At 45.9% G+C, this 19,396-nt stretch overlaps 1 protein-coding gene and 1 pseudogene across 3 annotated transcripts in view; both read right to left on the minus strand.

Annotated features, from left to right (window-relative positions):
• Positions 1-8,824: 8,824 nt before the first annotated feature.
• Positions 8,825-19,396, minus strand: part of SLC47A1 (solute carrier family 47 member 1) — a 47,216-nt gene continuing 36,644 nt past the window's right edge. Inside the window, exons 13-17 of one of the 3 annotated variants that reach the window (XM_090290684.1) lie at positions 15,065-15,134; positions 14,706-14,838; positions 11,058-11,152; positions 10,353-10,428; positions 8,825-9,441 (exon numbers count right to left, since the gene is read on the minus strand). In XM_090290684.1, coding sequence (XP_090146810.1) covers positions 9,218-9,441; positions 10,353-10,428; positions 11,058-11,152; positions 14,706-14,838; positions 15,065-15,134 — 598 coding nt within the window. In that variant the 3' untranslated portion in view covers positions 8,825-9,217. Of the gene's footprint in view, positions 9,442-10,352; positions 10,429-11,057; positions 11,153-11,438; positions 11,558-14,705; positions 14,839-15,064; positions 15,135-19,396 lie in introns of those variants that run through there. The other 2 variants (XM_090290686.1, XM_090290685.1) reach the window with 2 other exon arrangements.
• Positions 16,832-17,635, minus strand: LOC149997447 (small ribosomal subunit protein eS8 pseudogene; annotated as a pseudogene).

Raw genomic sequence — 19,396 nt, forward strand, 5'->3', positions numbered from 1 at the left:
AAAAAATTTATGTTACCAAAAGGAGTAGGTCTCAGGTTGAGGAGCACTGTAGTGAGAGCTTTGGTCCAGGGGCTTCTGAAATCCTGACTGTTAGAATTTTGATTGTACCATTGGTGCGTTTCACCAGTCCAGAGGCCTGGGGGTGATGGGCACAATGAAAGTGCTGCAGAATACAAAGAAGCCATTTTTTTTCCTTAATGTGGGACATTGAAAAATTAATCCCTGCCTTTTGTCACCTAGTGGTTATGGATTGAATGATGCTTTTTAACCCTATTGCCAAATCCGTTGCCCCCAGAATACAACAAGGATGCCAGCCTGTTAAATCAAGCACACCGTTGTCCAGGGACAGCCAACTGACCTGGAGTCTGCACAATCCTTCCCCATGTGGGAAGGCAACCCTCCCCTCCACACTCCAACTCTTACTAGGGATTTCTGGACCCAAGGGTAGGTAGGACGACGACCATGTCCAGCTTGAAGCAGCGAGAGGAGTATGAGACCTTCCCCCATTGTCCTTTATAAGATTATAAAGGGTCTTAAGTCTGAGAGGGGGGATTGTTATTTTTAATTGTTAAAAAAAATAATTAATTAATTTAAAAAAATTTTAAAGAATAATATAGGAAAGGGTGAAGCCAGAGAACTTGTATGTATGACCCATGGGCATGGACTGGAGCGGGGGGGGGGGGGGGGGCGGGGGGGATTGCTGAGGGGTGGTTGGTACTGGGCAGAGGGGAGCAAAGGAGAAAAAATTGGAACTATTGTAACAATATAATCAATAAAATATAATTTAAAAGAAAAAGAAAATGCTGCAGAATAGGTCAAATATTACAGACGGATTTTATTATTTGCCCACTGAAGTGAGTCCCTCAGTCACTATGTAACTCAGAGGAAATCCCTCAATTGGGAATAATTTTTTCTAATAACAATTTACCAACCATTAAGGCTGTTGGTCTCCTGCAAGGGAATGCCTCACCTGTCTGTCTGGGTCAAAGGTTCCCCCTTTCTTCCTCCATAGCTGTCTGTAGAAACTATAAAAGATAATCTTTAATTGATTTAATAGAAAGTAGAGAACATTCTCAGATCTAAATAACTTGTCTGTTCAATGCTACCTGCCGAGCTGCAGCGTCAGTAAAATGATTTCCTTTTGCTTCCATGGTGGTAGCTTTAGAATGCCCTGGAATTTTGATAATTGCCAGTTGTTTTGGTTGCTGTATGGCATCTAATGATTCTGCAACCAGTTTTCATTTTTCGTGGGCTTCCCTGAGGAAGTTAAGCTTCCCTGCTGCTTCTATAACATTCCAAAGTCATGAGCTACACCAAATGCATAGCGACTATCAGTGTAAATATTGGCTAATTGATCTTTGGCCAATTCACATGCCCAAGTCAGAGCAATTAGTTCAGCTCGCTGTGCAGATTTTATTTCAGGTAGATAAGGACTTTCAGTATGTCCCCCGTGGAACTTATTGCATGTCCAGCTCAGTAATGTCCTTGTTCACCTTTCAGATAAGATTCCACTGCTGGGAATATACACCCTAAGAATCCTGAAACACCGATTCAAAAGAACCTGGGCACCGCTATGTTCACAGCAATGCTATTTACAACAGCCAAGTGCTGAAACAGCCTAAATGCCCACCTGTAGATGAGTGGATCAAAAAACTGTGGTACATTTACACAATGGAATACTGTGCAGCAGGAAGAAAGGAGCTCCTACCTTTTGCAACAGCTTGGATGGAACTGGAGAGTATTATGTTAAGTGAAATAAGTCAGTTGGCTAAAGACAAATACCTTATGATCTCACTTATAAATGGAATCTAATGAACAAAATAAACTAATGAGAAAAATAGAACCAGAGACACGGAAACATGAAACAGACTGAGAGCTGTAGGAGGGGAGGCAGGAGGGGGGGAAGCTGGAAGGAAGAGGAACAGACTAGTCAAAGAACATGTATGAATGACTCACGGACATGGACAACAGAGAGGGCATTCACTGCGGGAGACAGGGGTAGACTGGGTGGAGGGGGGCAAAGGGGAAAAAATTGGGACAACTGTAATAGAATAAACAACAAAAAATAAAATAGAAAATAAAGATCCACCTGTCAACCAAATTAAGTCAGCATTATCAATAAGAGTTTCTTGTACACCATTCCTAGGAACAAGAAGATGGTTAGTAAGTAAAGCACAGTTATGGGTGTCTTGACCATGTAGAGAGGTTAACACAGTTGTAGGGTTCAGACAATCACACAGAGTTAAAGAAGTAATATTGGGTGCAGAGATAAAGTAATGTTAAGCTTCTTCAGAAGAGAAGTGTTGTGACAAGAGCTCGGTAAAGAGGCAACAGACTGAGGACCGTCAGGAGCGACAAGAGAGCCCGTAACATCCTCTTCTGTCTGCAGACCTAGTGTGGCTGCCGGACGGGCCGTCACACGGGGAGGGGCCCTTCTTCGACTGAGTCCAGCTGCTGACTGTGACATCCTATAGGTCCAAGATGATCTCCAGTTGCTGAGTTAGAACTCCTGAAGCATATCCTTTATTTTCCTGTGTGAAAAGGAAGAAGGGGAGTTTATAATTAGGATGTCCCAGGGCAGGAGCTTTAGATAATACTTCCTTTAGAGCCTCTACAGCTTGTTTCCCTCCAGGGTTCCACTGAGTCGGTCAGGTTGATTTGACTTTAACATAGAGGCTGGGCTATTAATGAATTTGGAACCTAGTATTGGCAATATCCAGTCACACCCAGGAACCCTCTAAGCTGCTTTCTTGTTTTGGTACGGGAAAGGTAGGATTCCTCTGAGCCTTTTGGCATTAATCAGTAGCCCATCTTCAGATATGAGGTGACCAATGCATTTCACGTGAGGCAAGCAAAATTGAAGCTTACCCTTTGAGACCTTATGTCCCTTTATAAGTAAATTGTGTCCTTTTGGGGGTATAGTAATGTCCTAGAGCATAAAAGTAAATTGTCCACATATTGGATTAGAATGGAATCTCCAGGAAATTTTGCCATCACTTAAATCAGCTTTTAATATCTGGGACAGGTAGGTGGGATTTTGTATTACTGTCCAAGTAAATTGGCAATCTTCCCAGTGAAGGCAAAGAGCTATTAACTATCTTTTCCTACTAGAATGCTGAAAAAGGCGCTTATAGAAATCTATTACTGAAACTTATTGGCAATCCACAGGAGTGGCTGATGATAAGGAATGTGGACTTGGAACCACAGGATGTCTGAAAGTAACTATCTTATTTATAGCTCTGAGATCCTGTACAAATCTCCATCCTTTTCCATTTGGTTTCTTCACTGGAAGGATAGGAGAATTACATGGGCTTGTACATGGAATTATAAGTCCCCTTTTGAAGTAATTTTGTGTAATGGACTTAATTCCAGTTAGTGCATTAGGTCTTAAAGGGTATTGGCAGATATATTAGATGGAAGCCAAATATTAACTTTAACAGGAGTGGCTGACTTGATCTTGCCCATATCTGTGCTGGAAAGGGCCCTAAGTTACATTGGAACAACCTGCAACAGATGCTCCGTTTCAAGATTACTTTCCTCTGGTGGATGTTCCTTTAAAATCACTATTTTCCCAATCTGTTCATTATCTGGCTCACTCAGTTCTAAACACATTTCATCCTTCCCAGAAAAGGATATGTGGGCATTATGGGTTTCGCAGAAATCTCTCTCTATCAAGTGAATTGGGACCAATCTGACCAGTAAAAATATATGTTGCCCCGTAACATTCCCTAGTTCAAAGGGGATAGGTTATGATTTTAAAAGTCATTGGTTGAGCCCCTGGCTGCTGTGGTTCAGTGGTTTGAGTGTTGGCCTGTGAGCCAAGTGTCGCTGGTTCAATTCCCAGTCAGGGCACATGACTAGGTTGCATGTCAGGTCCCCAGTTGGGGCGCGAGCGAGAGGCAACCACACAGTGATGTTTCTCTCCCTCTCTTTCTCCTTTCCTTTCTCTCTAAAATAAATAAATAAACAAAACAAACAAATAAGTAAGTTATATATTTTTTAAAAGTCATTGGTTGGTTAGATATCCCTACCATTTGCACAAACGCTTTACTCTGAGGGCAGCTTAGTTGGGTAGGGTTAAGAATGAATAAAGTAGCCCCAGTGTCTACAAGGGCCTTAGTAATTTCCCCTTTTCTGATCATTTCAATTTCTCCTGAAGTATTAGGAAGGAGAAGGGGAAATGCCCCCACAGTCCTCGGAGCTGCCCTATGCTTGCTTGTTTGTTTTGTCTTTCTTTGTAAATGCCATTTCAGTTTTCTACAGTCCTTTTAGTGGCCTAGTCCTTTAGTGCTTGTCCCGGTAACAACAGACTCCCCTCTCCCCCTGTCTAAGACACCGCTGGGTAGATCCGACTTTATTGCTTAATTGTTAGATCTGTAAGTTCATATTTTTGTAGCTTTATCTTTTTCTCTCTTTTGAATAGTTTTAGAGAGTTGATCAGCCAGAATAGCCAGTTCGTCAGCACACGTGGTCGACCAGTTTAATTTACGTTGTTTAATCAAAGTTACAAGTTCTCCATCTAGTCTTTCCAAAAATGCCACATTTAGTAAGGGATCATTTTGACAATCTTTAAGCCTATCTGGAGACAGGCCTGAGGGTTGTTTGAAAGTTTTTCAAAACAGTTAAAGAAATCAAGCACTGGTTCGTCAGACTTTGTTTTACATTGCTGGGCTCTGGGCCAGTCCATTTCCCTGGGGAAATCTCAGGTATGGCGTGGCAAAGGTGGTGAGCTAATTCCCTCCATTTTTTCCCATCTGCCTCATTCTGTTTTAGAAAACCCTTCATAGGAGTATGCCAGCGAACCTTATTCAACCGCTCTATTGCCTTGCTCTCCATACGCAGTGGGCATATTCATTGGAATAGGTCAGAATAGCCAGGATCCTAGGTTCTAACGTTTGAATCAAATTCCTTTGCAAACCCATCGGGGTCCTGGAGGGGGTCAGGGATTTCTTAATTCGAGGAACATACACAATTGCTGGTCCCCCTCTACCTGAGACAGGCCTTCCCTTGAAAGGAGCTGCTAGAATTTCTGGATTATGTTTCTCTGGATTTCTGTTCTCGTTTTCCCCTAGGTCAATGCGAAGTGGTAGTGGAGGAGATAAAGCAGGAGAGGGAGAAGGGAGGGAAGGGCAATTCTGCACCAGGAGGCGCAGGGCAAAGGCTATAGTGCAGCAGATGTAGAAGGGGGAGGACTGGAGCCTTGGCATTTACTGGCTTCAGAAGCTTTTGTTTCAGAGAAAGTCTCTAAAATCATCTTATTAACTTCCTGTAGAGAAGATATTTTATCTGATCCTCTTCTAGAAGCTTCTCATTTCCAATCAAGATAAGCTTCCCATTCATTCAGTTTAATTTTAGAGCCAGCTTTTTCTGATTGAGCACATAGAAAAATCAGTTTGGAGGTGCCAAAGTTTCCCCACTTTAGCCATTTCAAGCTGATATCACTTTTAGTTAAATTTCCCCATTTCTATAGATGCTTGCAAGTTGAGAGTCCATACGAATTGTACATGTACCCTGTGGGAGCGTGAATGGGAGGCTGGGATTCTTGGGGTTCATTGACCTGAGAGGTACAATTTCCCATTTTAATGTTAGTCTTTCTCCGCGTATCTGCAATCTGAACAGAAGCTCCTGGGATCTGTGCGGTGGGTCAGCCCCGCAAGGCTCTGACCATTGGGAGTCGCATCACCCCTCAGACGTGTCTCAGTTTCTCGCCCCGGTATCTCCTAGGCTGGGAGGATTCGGAGCGCGAGGTGGCCAACCTTTCTGTGCGCGTCTCCGCAAAGTCAATTGTTTAATCACAGTTGAGCTGGAATTTCCCTACGGGGCACCTGCGCTCGTGAGGGATGCCCCCTCCCCCACCCCCACCCCCCACACTCACACCTCCTCTTAGTCGTCTAAGGACACCCAGGACTCGGGCTGGAGGGAGGAAGCGCCCCCTTTCTTTGGAGCCAAACAGGTTCAAGCTCTTTTATCAGCAAGAGGCTTTGTTCAGAACTACAGCTAAATAATTGCAATGAAAAGCCCAAATTAAAACCCGTCACCTGTCTCAACTCCTACCCTTTAGTGCCACCTCGAGGATTTTCTAAGAACAGCTCAAAGTCAGACCCTCTACCACAAGCCAGGGAAGGTCCTGGATCCAAGAGACAACTCACCCACATTCAATGTGGCGCCGGCCCTTTGCTGGGTCCTGGTCTGCAGGGTGGTCCTAGGGGAGCTTCGCTGGAGTCCTGCCGCACTACACCGAGTAAATGTCAACGTAAGAAATGTCCAAACCTTAGAGAATTTTTATGTTTATCTGACCCAAACTGACGACAAGAAAGCAAGACCTCAACAGATTGAGAAAATGCTCCCGAAAGTGGAGTTCTGCACCCTGCTTACACATTCCGATCAAAAGAGAGGACATAAGGGGGTTACATGAAATCCGTTGGTAATAGATTAGGGAGGTAGAAGAAAGCAAGTAGGGAAACTTCTGGGATTGGATGAAAAGTAAACAAATAGACACATAGTTCTTTTACAGAGCTGGGCACAGGACACTTAACAGTCAACAATTAAGTCAGTAACAATGAGGGGATTTGTGGTCTTTGTGGGGAAGGACCTTGCAGAGCCCAGGTCAGCTGGCTGTCTCTGGGGAGCCACACGCTTGGTGTCCAAAGGCTGGCACTGCTGGACAAGCTGGCATCCTAGTATTCTGGGGGTAACAGTTTTGACAAGAGGGTTAAAAGGCACAATTCAAGCCATCACCACTAAGTGACAAAGGCAGGGACCAGTTCTTCAATGCCCCCCATTAGGAAGAGTGGCTTCTCTGGAGAAAGGTGAGCAGGCACGTCACACTATCCAAAGTCCCTTTGCCCTCTATACTTAGCTTGGGCAGAGGGGAATATTTTAGGATTTCCCCTCTTTTAGGCCTCTGGGCCTTTTCTGCCCAAGCCATTAGAGCAGAAAGGGAAACCAGTTTCAAAGTGAAGCCCACAGACCACCTCATACTTCACCAACCCAGCCACTTAGTTCAGCCACACCATTGAGTCTCAGGAGGCGGCAAAGCAAATGGGCTTCTTAAGTGAGGCCTATATTGCAACCAATCACTCAGGTAATGAGATCATAGGCTTATGCCCTATGAAAACAGAAGGAAGAACACATGTTAATTCACACAACAACCCACAAATAAGTCTCTGGGTCTGTGAGACTGTCTTTTTGGGAAGATACCCAAATGCCTTTGCTGGAATGGCATTTAACAGTGGCAATTGGACACATCCTTCCTGCCTGGGTGAGAGTTTCGTGGTTCTCAACAGGCAGGGTCTACTGTCCCTTTCTAGGCTGAAGCAGTTACAGAAGAGGGACCATCCCTCCACCCCCCGCCCCCAGCAACCAGAAAGGAATTTTTGAGAACCACGTCTCCCAGGGGCAAGTTGAGGCAGGAGAGGGCATAGCAAAGGAGCAAGTCTGAGACAGCCGTAGCTGATGCTGGCCAGTGTCCAGCATCCCGGTTGCAAGGAAATGCCTTTTAGCACCTGGGTAGAGATCACACCTGCCCACACAGAGCTTTAGCACCTTAGCAGTAGTTAACCCTTGCTTCACCCCCACTTAATTGTCATTCTATTGTAATGAATAGCATTGCTGTTTGAACCTGCGAGGGCAGTCAAGGGGGATTGTAGAGAAGGTGCCTGCACACAAGCTTGAAGGTTATATAACTAAGCATGTGCAGTAAGAAGCCCACAAATTGAAACAAAGAAATACAGCTCTTTGCTCATGTGCTGCCAAAAGCCTGCCAACTGAGACAAAGGGAAACCCCCGTCCCTTTTAAACCCGCGTTTCCTGGGCAGAAGAGGTCATTCCCGTGGTTGGCAAGGAGGTGACCCACTCCCATATCTCAGGAGTGTACTTTCCTTCCCAAATCACACTACTGCACCCCAGTTTATTCTTTAAGAGACACACTTTCTTTAATAAACTTTGTATGTTACATGGAACCTTGCATGTGTAGTCAGTCCAATTCATTGCTCGGGACCACCAAGAGCCCAGAGCTGGTCTGTGGGCAGCAGCAGGGAGTTTCACTCACAGTAGCGGACTTTTCTGATAGTATCTGTTATCTGCTCTTTCAGGGCAGAGGCGATGCCTAGCCTTTGCATCCATCCCAGCACACAGCGTCCTTGACCCGTGCTGAGGCTTACTGAGCTCATGCTGTGGACCAAGCCCCCAGGAGACTGGGCCAGTGTGGTTACCAATTAACCTGCTGCTGCGATGGGATGGAGCCTTTGTCTTCTGACACCCCTCACCCCAGGGGAATTCAGCAACAGTCTGACACTCCATAGCTCTAGGGCTTCCCCGGTTATTTTCTAAGGCCAGGCAGGAGGGAGCAGTCATAAGACTTCCTCCTTCCTGAGATAGGACGACACAAAACCTCCTTGATATGGACCACGTCTGCCACCCAAAGCCCATGCCTTTTTGAAGAAAAGACCCAAACAGAAGATCAACAGGGCCTGCCAGGACCCCAGCCTCGCGTCTCCTAGCAGCCCTTTTCCTGCCTCCTTCCAACCTTACTGACCCTTCTCTCAAAATAGGAAAAGGCCTCAAACCCCTTATTCCTCTCCGTGGGGTGCCTGCCACTCTAGAAAAGAGGCGTGCTGGTTCCCAGTGGGGCTTGACCCTCTGACCTCTGCCAACCCATGTTGGCCCAAATGTGCCCTGACATCAGACCCGCAGCAGGAAGCATGCTGATCGATGCCATCCGACTCCCTGTTGTTTCTTAAGCATCCCCAGTGCCCAAGATCTGACCCCAGGTGAACACTAACAAATGTCGTTCTCCATTGAATAATAATCTAAGGCACAAAGCTATATTGTAACATATTCATATGTTTTTAATAATTCGGACAGCAACAATCCTTAAGCACTCGGTACATGGGTTTCTATCTAAAAAAAATAAACAGCAAGGAGAATATCAAAGCCATACGTGAAAATGGTCAGTACACAGTGGTCTTTGGTTGAGACAGTGATGGATGAATTATTCCTCTAATGTAATCTTTCAGATATCACCCTGGACTAGAACATAGTTTTTACCTTAGTTCACTTTCTTCATTAGAAAAAATATCTTTAAACTCTCCATTCTTAAACCCATGTGCACAGTTACATTACCTTAACTGAGAACAAATTCCCACCTTTGGGCCCATGAATTATTTGCTTGTGAGCTCAAAAGTGTGACTTGACTGGACTCTCTCTTGCCACCTTCCTAAGGCCTGAAACATACTCTCACTAAAATCCCCACCAGCAAGACTAAAATGGCCCCTAGGAGCACGAGCCCTCGCCACAGCACCAGCTGTCTCCCAGTCAACCGTGTCACGTCCTCCGGATGGACCCGAAGACGTTCTTCTTGGTGCATCTGCTGATCCAGCCGGGTCTCATCTTCTTTTTCAACATCTCTCGTTAAAATTTCTCCATGGCTTTCAGGGCCCGCTGAGGGGAAAAGGAACTTAGTGAGCAGCTTAAAAAGGACTTTCCCCTCAGCATGAAAGACATATAAAGGTGGTGTATATTATGTGCTCCTCACTGAGGCCAAGTTGGTTCAGGAAGCAGGTGCTGCGCTGGGTGGAAAGAAGAGAGTGTGTCTCAGTGTGCCCCCCACTAATGTGCGTACGAGCACGGCTGCCCCTACTGCTGGCCCGCGTCCCCCGGAGCCTATCCCACTGCGAGAACTAGATAAACGTGGCAGCTCTCTAAGTTAAAACCCAGAGGGGAATTTTTCAGGGGACCAACACCTGTATAATCATCTCAGAAAGAGAACAAGGTCAGCAGAAAAGAAAAATAATTCAAGGCCACTCGCTGAACTGAAGACAGATGTGAACCCTTTCTCTGGAAGGCCTGCTAAGTACCAGGCAGGATACCTAGATTTAGTCTCATGACACTTCAGAATAGGAAGAATAAGAAAAACATCCTGAAAGCTTCCCAAGAGAGAAATAAGGGCAGATAGCCCAACAGAACAAGAATGAGACTGGCATGGACTTCTTAATAAGTGTGAGTGGGTAGTAGGCATGCCACCATGCCCTCGGAGTTCTGGGAGAAAATCATTTCTAACGGAATGATGCCACCTCGTGCTTACAAATGCTCACTCCGAGCCAGGCACCGCCCTCGGCGCTCACAGTGTGAGGCCTGAACCGCACAGCTTTTTACAAATGATAGGTGGTAGGAAACCTAGACCAAATCGCTAGCCTGTCTGCCTCACATTGGGCATTTCTCGATCTTATTGTTTGTTTCTGAAACATTGTTGCCCTCTTCAAATGGGAGCTCACAGCAGCAAATTTAGTTGTGTCCCACAGATGGCCCCTCCAGGACCACCAGGTGGTCCTGGAGTGGCGGTGGCTTCATACCTGGGGAAAAGAGATCCTGAGAGATAGGAGTCCCATCGGGGGCCACGTTCTGTCTCATGTTGGCATGCACCTGAGCCTACAAGATGAAATACACAGTAAACCCACCAGACTTTACAACGTGTTCTAAGACAGTTGACTTGACTACCCGGTTTAGGAAAAGGCAAGCCACTGTCACTAACTGACATGTAACATTGGAGCTTCTCTAGTTCACAAGGATGGAATCATCTTCAAGATGATTGACAGGGCTCAGAGGGTGGGGAAGGCTGGATGGAAAAGCACGAGATGAGAACCAGGATCATTTAAAGTTATCCCTTCTTGTTCCTTCATCTCATTTATCTAGCACCTATTTTTCAGACCTTATTCTGACCCTAAAAAGTTGGAGAGAAAGATGCACACAGGTATCTTAATGTAATATTTTGGGACCATAAAAAACAGTATGAGGATAAATTTGATGGCATCCCGTCTATCTCTCCAGTTCCAAATTTTGTCCTGAAATTGGCTTTTCAGGCAGAAGGGGAATGGATAAAGCAAGGGTCATCAGGCTCTTCATGTCTGAATTAGATGCAGTTAAAATAATAACAACAAGAAAGTAGCCTTTGTGATACAAAGAGAAAACCTTCCAGAATGAGAGAGAGAGAGAGAGAGATGTAATGCTGCTTGTTTTCTAGGAGGGGAACCTTTACTGTTAGAGCAATGATCAGTTACCTGTTGGCAGGCTCTTTCCCAGTTTAGCCGAGCAATAAAGCCTAGAAAACACACAGCTTGACAGATCGTGCAGAGGATAATCCCTGACCACAGACCTGGAAGTGGAAATATTTAATAGAGATTAATTCAGTGGGAAACCAGCCCCGCTTGGAGAGTATGTTTCTCCTAGCTCACTGCTGAGGACCTCTGTTCATGCTGAGCCCAAGCCAGAGACTTCTCCAGCCCTTTCCTTTGGTTTTCAGAAGGTTCTGAATCATAATGCTTAGCTATTATGAAAAGTAACAGTCATAAGGAAATAAAATTTCCAGGACAAACAACTTCTTATTTCTAATAGTACTCCCAAACTACTGTGCCCTATTTTCTTCAAAAACAGGAACTAACATTTTAAGTAGGCGGAAGTCACCAGGCATCTAAGGCACTAAAGCTCCCTCCCTGGGAGCTGCCTGCAGAATCTTGCTTGCTTCGGGTGCAAACGTCAGGAGCTCCCAGGGCAGGGTTATCTGCAGAGAGACACGACACAAAAGGACAGGCTGAGTGGAAACAGAAGGCAGAGAAAACCCTGTAGGTCCCCAAGTGCCACACAAACTCTACCACACCAACAGAGGGAGACCCCGAGGGTTGAGGGGTTTTCTGGTCAACACTGAACTAATGAAAACAGAAACTAACAATAGCTGTGAGAGAATAAATATACAAACAGAAAAAGGTCAAACCATTTTTAATAAATAGAACTTTGACCCACAACTTAAAGCAACCTGTTCAGAAACCCAACTCCTTATCTGCAATAAACACCCCAGAAGGCCAGCATGCTATCCTTCGGTCTTGTGGGAGGCCAGATTGCTATTGCTAGGGCCAAACTAGGAAACTCAGTAAGACTTTCTGCAACAACTGACCCAGGATGGCCAGAACTTGATCAATAACTGACAGCTTCCCTAATTTTTGTCCCTGCTTCCAACATAGGACCATCCAGAGAAAACCATACACCCCTGACCTGTCACACAGATGCCCCACTTCTCGCCAGCTTCCCCCAGCTCCCCCAGGCCAGCAGCCTCCCCCAGGGCACACCTGAGCCTTCCGTGGGTGGGTCCCTCTGTAATGCTCTCCCACCCCTCTGCCTGCCTTAGGGTCTCTGCCAAATGCAAGCTCTGCATAACTGGCCTTTGCTTGGCCCATTTGGTTAGTTTTAGTTTAATTCCAGATCTGGGTCCACGGAAGGCAGCTTGGTTAGTGGTTTACAAGTGGAGGTGCCCATATTCTGTGCCAAGTTTTCAACTCTGCTCCTCGGTACCAGTCACTCTCCTGTCACATTTTCCAGGTGTGATCAGCCTGACACTTAGAACAGCTTGGTGACTACCTGCCTTTCCCATGATGGACTTGTGAAAGCACAAACATGTCAAATCCAGCGTTCCCGATCCATGGAGACTGACCATCTCAAACAGAATATGAGCAGCGATCTCCAACTGTAACTTGGAAGCTGTGAATTAGATTTCCAAGAATTTCACTGTACGCTGTTTAAAAGATTACTGTTTGATTCAATCTAAGAACCCTGAAACAGGGTGCATCTGTGTGTCTGCACAGCCTCCCAGGAAGTCACGATGGAGCCACTTGTGAGAACCTGCAGCACCCTGACGCTCCTCTGCCACCTCAGTGGGTGACATGATGCTCAAAGCCAGTTAGCACTATACTTTTTTAAAAGTGATGGGTGGCAGAGATTGGCTGCAGTCTTCTCACAGAGCCCGCACTTCCCCAGAGACCCCACATTTTTTTACTGAGATGTAACTGACTTACAGCATTCTACTCATTTCAGGTGTACAACACATGGTTCAATATTTGTATATACACTTGACCCTTGAATAACGCAGACGTTAAAGGTACAGATGACTGCACAGTCAAAAATCTGCATATAATTTCTGACTCTCCCAAAATCTAACTACAGTTGACCTTTTGCATCCTCAGATTCAACCAACTATGAATCAAAAACAGTACTTTCAACCCACAGTTGGGAAACCACTATTGGGAATACAAAAATATTGCTTTTGATCCATGCTTAGTTGAATCCACAGATGTGAAATCTGAGAATACAAAGGACTGATTGTATTTATTGAAACAAATTGACATATAAATGAACCTGAGCAGTTCAAATCTGTGCTGTGCAAGGATCAGCTGTATTGTGAAGTGATTACATGATCCATCCCCACCCGCAGTTAATGTTTTTTCTTCTGATGAGAACTTTTGAGATCTAGTCTCTTAGCAACCTTCAGATATACAACATAGCCATTGTCACCACGCTGCACATGGCACCCCAGGACATTTATTTTACAGCTGGAAGTTTGTACCCCAGAATTTCTTTTAAGTGATTCTTAACTGCCTGTACTTTGCACATAGTAGGCATGTTTGTTAAATAAATTAGTAGGCCTAGTACAGCACTTGGGACAGAGATGCATCTGTATTTTTAAGCGGATTCCTCTAATATTTCCCCAGCTACATGCCATTGTGAAATCTAAAAAAGGAGTTTTGCCAGAACCGCAGTTAAATAATTTTCTGCACCAGGGTGCAAGCCCAGTGAACTTTGCATTGGCAACTCCATTCTTTGTACATTTCATGTATTTTTCATTAAAATATTGAACTTGAGAAATGGATCACATAATGGGACACTTTGGACTGAAAGTTCATCTGGTGTATCAGGTGACTTCTCCTCCCCTCTGGACCTGCCAAGTACTGATGGACGAAAACAAACGGTGCTTAAGTCAACCACAGCGTCGCCCAAAGATAATGTGTTCGAAGTCTAACATAATCATTTACTAATTGCCAATGCCTTCCAGATTATTATTTTAGAAAGTAAAGCTGGGCAGTCAGCTCTTTCCCTACTTAAAAAAAAAAAAAATCAGGTAATTTCAGACCCTGTAGATTAAGTGCTTTCCTCCAAATGGAGTAAGGTGATGAAGAGGTCCCTCCTTCTGCGCTGTCCGCCCGCCGCACACCCATGGCCTCGCGGGGAGACCCGCGGGACACGCGGTTTAAAGGGCGGCACCAGGCCAGAGGCGGAGGCTGCAGAATGGCTGCGAAGGGGATGCCAAGGGCGCAGCTCCGGAACGCGCCCTGTGCGCTGCCCTCCGGGAGTCCTGCCAGATGCACCAGCGGGCGCAGGGCGCCTCCACGACAGGTGCCCCCGCCACTTCTGTAGGAGCCACGCCACGGCTGTCCTGCAGGTCCCCTGGCTCCTCCCCAAACACTCAGCGCGGCCAGCTTCTGACGGCCTCAGCCAGCCCTGCAGACTCCCTCCCAGGGTCCCATCGCACACGGGCTGTCCCCAAAGGACAGAGCCGGAGCCACAGGAGGCGCACTTCTGAGTGCTTCCGCAGCAGTCCCTGCTGTCACCGGCTGGGAAGTGAGCGCTCGATGCCACAGGACAGGGGACGAGGAGAAAGGCCACGCTGCTCTGCGCAAGTGCGTGCGTGTGGAGGTCGGCCCGTGGGCAGGAGGGGCATGAGCGTGCAGCCCTGGGCCTCTGGCTCCCGCCTGCTCCCTCCCTGGCCTCTGACTGGGCGCGGATGGAAGCGCCAGGGCGCTCGGTGAAAGCCTGCTGCCCTGGGAGCCACTTGGGGCGGGGCGTGAGGAGCTCAGCTCCGCCTGCCCGTGGTTAAAGCTTACCGATCACTCCTAGTCTGGTTGTAAACATCAGTGAAATCCCGATGGGGAGACCAATCACATAGTACCCAATGGCATTAAAGACGGCTCCAACTTTCTGGTTCCCACTGCCCCTCAGAATGCCTCCACCTGTGCACTGCGGGCAGATAACACGCACCAGCGTGAGCAGCGTGTCCTGGTGAAAGATGCCCAGTCCCCGAGCCCACCCGACTGTGGCAAGGCCCCGTGCCAGTGTTCTTGTAAAGCGAATAGAAAAAGGTTTGGGACTGCCTACCCAACCCCCTTCTCCTTTTCAATTCACCGTCGTCAGAAGACACACACAGACTGTAAAGGTGCTTGAGGGACTACTGCGTAATACTTACAGCCAGACTTTCAAAGAGATGGGAAACAGCATAGATTGGGACCACTCGAGCCACGAGATCAATGATTTCTCTGTTAAGAAGTAAAGCACACGGGGTCAGGAGCAGACAAAGGCCTGGAGAAGCAAACGCTGCGGTTCCCGGGGCTGACCCTGGGTTTCTGGGTGTAACTGAAGAGACTCACGTAGCCCATGCAGGGACCACCCTATTGTTCCTGGGCCTGTAGGGGAAACCAACGCTACACCTGATCTCATGACTTTTAGAAGAAATATGTAGTCCATTTGGGCCATGTAGACAGTTCAATCCAATGATTTGGTCCCACATGTGCCTTCCGTTTGTCTGAATGAAGCACCATAGAAGAGATAAGGTTCTCTCTGTGGACCTGAGGTTGACAAGTTATAAAGGCCATAGATAGAGCTTACAGAATCATCCTTGGTTCCCAGAAATGCGCCCTAACCACTAAAGCTAGACACTTGGATTTTAACGCCCACACTTTTCAGGAGACTAGAAAGATGTTGCCTCTGACCCGGAGAGGCAAACATTCCATAAAACACCCGAGTGACAGACAAGCAAGCACAGAACACTGGCTGGCAATAAACATTTGTTGATGAATTAATAAATAAAAAATCTAGCACTGAAAAAGATGATTACTGCCCTCTAATAAAGGACAGAAATATAGCTCTTATCTTCAAAAATAATTCTATTTTTTGAACAGGTAACATGTGCAAATGATTAAAAGAAAAACAATATGAAAAAGAAATCAAGGAAAATCTGTCTTCCACTCCTGTCCCAGTCCAGTCCCCCAATTACCACCACCTCCCCCCTCCAAGTAACAGTTCTTATCACTGTCTGTATTTGTTGAGCATTTATGAAAAATAAGGAAATACAAATATATATTCTTATTTTCCCCTTCTAGACTCTACTATTTCAAATTATAGCATTCTCTACATGATCTTCTGCACTTTTATTTTTCCACCTAATATATTACATTCAATTTTATATTCCATCAAAATATATTATTTTTAATGTGCTGCTGAATTCTGTCCACTAATATTTTATTTTGGATTTTAAAATTCATATTAAGTGACATTGCTCTGTGATTTTCTTTTTTATTGTGCTAACTTTGTCAGAGTTTAGTATCAATGTTATATTTGCTTCATAAACAATGTGGAAATTTTCCATTTTCTGCTTTCTGGAATAGTTCAGACAGCATTAGAACTACCTAAGTTTGAAAGGTTCTATAAAATCCTCCTTCAGAGCCTTCTGGGATTGGTGCTTTTTGAAATTTTAAAATAAATCTTTTGACTTCCAGTCAAGATGTCGGCATAGGTAAATGCAGTACTTACCCTCTTCCACAGCCACATCAAAATTACAAGTAAACTGCTGAACAGCCATCATTCAGAACCGCCTGAAATCTAGCTGAATGGAAGTCCTACAGCTGGGGGATTAAATAAACCACACTGATACTGATATGAGAAGCCACATTGATACCGGTATGAGGAGCAGAGATGTTGAGTGGGTTGGTCTCACACCCGCATTTGGCGGATAAAAATTGGGAGGATATCTTGACTGCTAGGCCCCTTAGCCCAGGGTCCCAGTGCCAGGAAGAGAAGTCCCCAAAACTCCTGGCTGCAAAAACCAATGGGGATTGAGGTTGAGGAAGACAAAGGGCTTCTTGAGTCCTAGGCAGTTCTTTCTTTCTTTCTTTATTTTTTTTAACCAGAGAACACATTTATTAAACGAGCTTGTTTTGTTTTGAAGCACGAGCTTTCAAGAAAGGAGGGAAGAAGATTTATTTGCCTTTCTGGCCTTAATTTTCCTTAGATAGAACTCCGGCTCCTTGTCCTCTGGCACATAGCCGTCTGCTCGGCCACACTGGCCTGGTCTTGAAGCGATGCATGCAAGAAGCTTGCCCTGCTGGAACTGCTTCTCTAGAAGAGTGCTGATTTTGGCATTCTTTTTCCTTTCATCGTATTTCTTCTGAATTTTCTTTGATCGTTTTTTGTTTAAAATCTCTTCCTCTTCAGGAGTCACCTTGGCCCCTTTCTTGCAGCCCAGGGGCAGTGCATAGTGAGACTCGTACCACTGCCGGTACGGTGTGCTGTCAATAAGCATGATACAGTTCTTTCCTAGGGTCTTGGTGCGGACCAGTTCGTTGTTGGATGCATTGTAGACAACATCACTAATCCTTGTTTTCTGTGTACAACACTCTGAGCCCCAGGAGAAGTTGCCGACGTCCAGCCTCGAGGCTCGATACTGCTTGTTGCCTCCCCGCACACGAACTGTGTGTATGTGGCGGGGGGCAATCTTAGTGTTGGCAGCAGGGCGCCCCAGCTCATATTTTCGCTTCTTGTGGTAGGGCTTCCTCTTGCCCCTGGTCTTGCGGCGCTTGTGCCAGTTGTCCCGAGAGATGCCCATGGCTTGGCACCAGCTGGAAAAAGAGCCCTAGGCAATTCTTCTTAAAGGGCCTACACATAGACTCACTCAGACTCACTCCCCCCAAGCTCCAGTGCTGAGGCAGCAGCTTGAAAAGCACCAGAGGCATACAGGGAGGAACTGAGTTGTCCGGCATCAGGGCAAGAGCGGGGAGAGCAGCTTTCTTCCAGTAGAAGTGCTGGTGGAGGCCACTGCTCCTTTTCTGAGCCCTCCTCTAACAGAGCCGGCAGGTGGGCACCATATCTAAGACACCATCAACCTGGCTTACACTGTTTGCCCCGCCCAGTGACCCTGAGGCCCAGCCCAGGGTACACCCAATTTGTGGGCCCACTCACGCTGTTTCCAGTGGCTTTCCCATATGAATGGCCTGTCTTGGGTGATTCTTCAGATTTTCCTAAAATCTCTGAAACAAGCAGCATCTGGCTTCAGCGAGCCTCATACCTCTCACTAAGTAGCCCCAAGCCTGGCACTAGCAGCAGCTGGCGTTGATTATCAGCTTGGCCTCACTAGGGCACCTCCAAGCCCAGCACAAGTAGCAGCCATCTGCAGAAAGCTTTATAGCTCATGCTTGGTGACCCTGGAAAGAACAAAGGTAATAGCTGACCTTGGTCTATATCTCCTAGAAGGCCCTAGAGCTAGCACACCCAGTGGATAGCTTCAAGCCACATCAAAGCATCACCACCCAACCACCTTCACAAGCAATACATTCAAGATTGGACTCAATGGGCACCAGTGTCCCACTGAAGGAAATCCTGCTCTGTGGGGTGGGCCCCTGCACAGCTGATGCTCTACAGTGGTTGAAGGTTGTGGTCAGTGGTCACAGCAAGTCCTTGAAGCTGATCAGCATGGGAATAAATCCCTCCCGTTGAGTGCCAACAGCAATCAAGGCTCAACAACAAGAGAAGAGTGTACACAGCCCACAAGGAGGACACAACTTGAGTGCTCGGCTTGGGTAATTGAGGAGACTGTGCCACTGGACCCTACAGGACACCTACTACATTAGGCCATGCTACCAAGCCTGGGAGTTGTAGCACCTCTACTAATACACAGAAACAAACACAGGGAGGCTGGAAAATGAGGAGACAAAGAAACATGGCCCAAATGAAAGAACAGATCAAAACTCCAGAAAAAGAGCTAAACAAAATTGAGACAAGCAATCTACCAGATGCAAAGTTCAAAACCCCAGTCATAAGGATGCTCAATGAACAAAGTGAGGACCTCAACAGCATAAAAAAGAACCAATTGGAAATGAAGGCTACACTAACTGAAATGAAGAATAATTTAAAGGGAATCAACAGTAGACTAGATGAAGCTGAGAGTCAAATCAGTGGTTTGGAATATAAGGAAGCACAAAACACCCAATCAGAACAGCAAAAAGAAAATAAAAATCCCCCCAAATGAGGATAGTGTAAGGAGCCTCTGGGACAACTTCAAGCATACCAACATTCACATTATGTGGGTGCTAGGAGGAGAAGAGAGAGCAAGAAATTAAAAACCTATTTGAAAAAAATAATGACAGAAAACTTCCCTAACTTGGTGATGAAAAATAGACGTACAAGTCCAAGAAGCACAGAGAGTCCCAAACAAGATGAACCCAAAGAGATCCACACCAAGACACATTATAATTAGAATGCAAAGACACATCATAATTAGAATGTAAAGACACATCATAATTAGAATGCAAAGACACATCATAATTAAAGACGAAGAGAATCTTCAAAGCAGCAAAAGAAAAGCAGTTAGCTACCTACAAGGGAGCTCCCATAACACTGCCACCTGATTTCTCAATAGAAACTTTGCAGGCCAGAAGGGATTGGCAAGAAATATTTAAAGTGATGAAAAGCAAGGACCTACAACTAAGATTACTCTCTCCAGCAAAGCTATCATTTAGAACTAAAG

Source organism: Furipterus horrens, unplaced genomic scaffold, assembly GCF_987537825.1.
Source record: "Furipterus horrens unplaced genomic scaffold, mFurHor1.1.pri manual_scaffold_11, whole genome shotgun sequence".
Classification (NCBI taxonomy): Eukaryota; Metazoa; Chordata; class Mammalia; order Chiroptera; family Furipteridae; genus Furipterus; species Furipterus horrens.